This window comes from Rhagoletis pomonella, unplaced genomic scaffold, assembly GCF_013731165.1.
Source record: "Rhagoletis pomonella isolate Grant_MI unplaced genomic scaffold, Rhpom_1.0 Rhpom_scaffold_00320, whole genome shotgun sequence".
Taxonomy (NCBI): Eukaryota; Metazoa; Arthropoda; class Insecta; order Diptera; family Tephritidae; genus Rhagoletis; species Rhagoletis pomonella.
The window spans coordinates 1-3,158 of record NW_023458874.1 but is presented as its reverse complement, the minus strand read 5'-3'; the positions used below and the strand labels follow the sequence as shown (position 1 = coordinate 3,158).

The 3,158-nt window shown below is 32.7% G+C and overlaps 1 protein-coding gene across 1 annotated transcript; it reads left to right on the top strand.

Moving 5' to 3' along the window:
• The first annotated feature begins 895 nt into the window (after positions 1-895).
• LOC118750605 (putative nuclease HARBI1) lies at positions 896-1,567 on the top strand. Its single transcript, XM_036485346.1, has 2 exons — positions 896-962; positions 1,034-1,567. Exons 1-2 carry the CDS (start codon positions 957-959, stop codon positions 1,565-1,567), a joined length of 540 nt encoding a protein of 179 aa, XP_036341239.1. The 5' UTR covers positions 896-956.
• The last annotated feature ends 1,591 nt before the right edge of the window (positions 1,568-3,158 follow it).

Genomic DNA, 3,158 nt, shown 5'->3' with positions numbered 1-3,158 from the left:
TTGCGCAACCTGGGTATTTTTATTTGATCGCTTATAACTTACGTAGTTTTGCATCGATTTTCTTCGATGATAGCTTATTTTTTTTGTAATACAACAGAGCTTAGGGAGAAAAATCTGCAAAAAAATAAAAGGTTTTCGACATCCTTCCCCGCAAAGTACAATTTTTTTTATATTTTTACAAAAAAAATTGAAAAAATCGGTAATGATTGTTCGTTATCTTTGAATCTACAGGGCCTAGCAAAAAGTGTTGTATGCACAGTTTATAGAAAATTTTATTACCTTTTAAAAGCTTCAAACCGTTTAGGAATTGCTTAATTCGTTCTTGAGATATATATGATAAAGTGGACCCAATTTTTTTTTTTTTGCAAAAACGGTAAATTTCAAATATCTCAAAAACGGTACCATAGAATTAAAAATAACCTTGATTTTCGGAATCAGGGGGTGATTTTACATAAGAATTTCATAACGGCGTTTCTGGTAAAGAGAAAAAGTTGAAATTTGTGGTCCAGTGTAATTTGATTTAATCTTTATATAGATTTGTTGCTCAATACCGTCTAAATAAGGATGCGTTCTCCATGGTATTAAGTGAAGTGGAACCATACTTAAAAAATATGTCCATTCCACCTATTATTCAATTGGCTGCCACACTGAGGTTCTTTGGTGAAGGAGGTTACCAGAGGTCAGTAGGAACAGATGCAAATATCCAATTAGGTCGTAGCACTGTTTCCAAAGTTATTGGCAATGTGCTTACCGTCCTCGAATGGAAACTCTGCCAAAAGTGGATCAAGCTAAATGTGTCAGAAAGTGAGCGACGCCAATGTAAATCATTTTTTTTTAACAAATGGGGGATACCTGGTGTAATCGGGTGCATTGATGGCATCCACATCGAATTAATAAAGCCACTAACGGATGCCCCCTCGTATTACAATAGGAAGGGTTATTTCAGCATAAATGCTATGATTGTGAGTATATATGTACATGAACATATCGTTATTTTGTTTACGAGTCTCTCTATTTAAATAATAAATTGCAGATATGTGATCACAACATGACAATTCAAGCTGTTGATGCAACGCATCCCGGCTCCAGCCACGATTCTTTTATCTGGAAGCTCAGCAATGCATATTCTCATTTTGTGGCAAAATATCGGGGTGGCGAGCGTTGTTTTCATTTGTTGGGCGATAGTGGTTATGGCATTGAACCATTTTTGATAACTCCATTTAGGAATCCAATTGCCAATACAATAGAGCATAACTTTAATGTAGTACACGCTTCTGCGCGTAATATTGTTGAACGAACTATAGGCGTCTTAAAATCTCGATTTCGTTGTTTAATTAGTTGCTTGCACTACAGTCCACAAAAAGTTGTTAAAATTATTAATGTCTGTTGCGCACTTCACAATGTGTGTAGACACTACAACGTTAACTTCGATGAAGAAAATATTACTGAAAATATTAATTTCCAAAATATGAACAACGAAAATAATATCGATGATGAAAGAGTATCATCGTTATATAACGAAGGAGTTCGTGTCAGAAATGAAATAGCAAACAATCTTACAGTTTGAAGTTCAGATAAATTTATTCATTTTTCAATGTCTTTTATATTTTTTTCGCATATACAGACACACAGTTAGTGGCAGTGAAAATCGCGCAGTAAGTTTCTTCAATTTTTTTATATAATAAATTTGTTTATGAAATAATACTTCACATACATATGTAACGGAAAGTTTCAAACCTTGTAACAAATTAACAGAATTTAGTAAAATTTTCATAAAAGTTTCGAATTGCTTAATCTTTTTTTTTAGCAAAATGTTTGGCATGTAGTCTTAAAGACGATTTTATTACAGTTTATAGTTGGAAGAAAATGCGTAACACCGTTACTTAAAACTCCATAAACTATAATTAAATGGGCTATAGGACTACATGTCAAACATTTCTCTAAAAATACTGAGTTTTATATTTGATGAAAATTTAACTAATTTTTATAAATTTGTTACAAAGCTTCAAACTTTCAGTTATATGGTTTTTTTTGAAGTGTGAAGTGTTATTTCGTAATTAAATTTATTTAATTTAAATGAAATAAATGTAAAAAGAATAAAAGAAATTTACTGGACCATTTTTATTGACTCATTTCATCTTAAAATATACTTTAAAGAAAACTTGTACTAAAAACTAATACATAAAAATAATTTAAAAAAATAAATCAAAACAAAACAAATTCATACATAAATAAAGAAATTCATATTTACAAGCTTGTACTAAAAACTAATACATGAAAATAATTTAAAAAAATAAATCAAAACAAAACAAATTCATACATAAATTAAGAAATTCGTATTTACAAAGAAATGTTGCTATTTTTTATGTAGTATTCTTTCTATATTTTCATGGTGATTTTTAAAGTCTTCTCTGATGCCATCCAACGTTTCGTTCGTTTTTTCCATTGCGTCACAGAAACGTTGCATGGCTGCGAGGTTCTCTTCTCGGTTTTCCATCAACGAATCCAGAAATTTTTTTGTAACTCCAGGGATTCCTTGAGACAGTCCTTGAAAATGAACACAATGTTATGCTGGATAACAGAATATCTTAATAAACTATTACCAGTAAGGAAGTTTCTTTTTTTCTTTTTGGAGTCGATGCCTGAATATCGTGTCGTGCCCGTTTTTGGCCTGTGGAAGTTGAGGGCATCACTTCTTCCTCAGTTAAATCTAGTACCTCCACCTCCAAGTCCACTGTTTCATCCAGCCCAAAGGATGTAGTCTCGGAAATACCCTGCACTACCGTGTACATTCCCGTAATACGCGCAAGAGTTTCCTCAGCTTCAGTCAGAGAATACTTATTGAAAATTCCGCCACCAGTCTCGGTAGATTCCCTGCGGTTATGTGCAAGTTTCTTACGCACCTCACACTTCCAATCAGTGAAAGTCTATTTTGAACACAATTTAAAATTTAAATTTAAATTTTCTTCTTTAAATTTATCAACATTGTATTTGTATTTATTTATTAATTCTACCTTTTTCCAACCATTGACATCCTTATATGGGCCCTGACTATTTAAAGCTCTTGCCATTGCTGCTCGACTTTCACCCGATCACCTTTGGCGTGGCCTCTGGCTATGTCCGGATTCCGTTCCATAAATTCTAGCAACGTCGCGCTT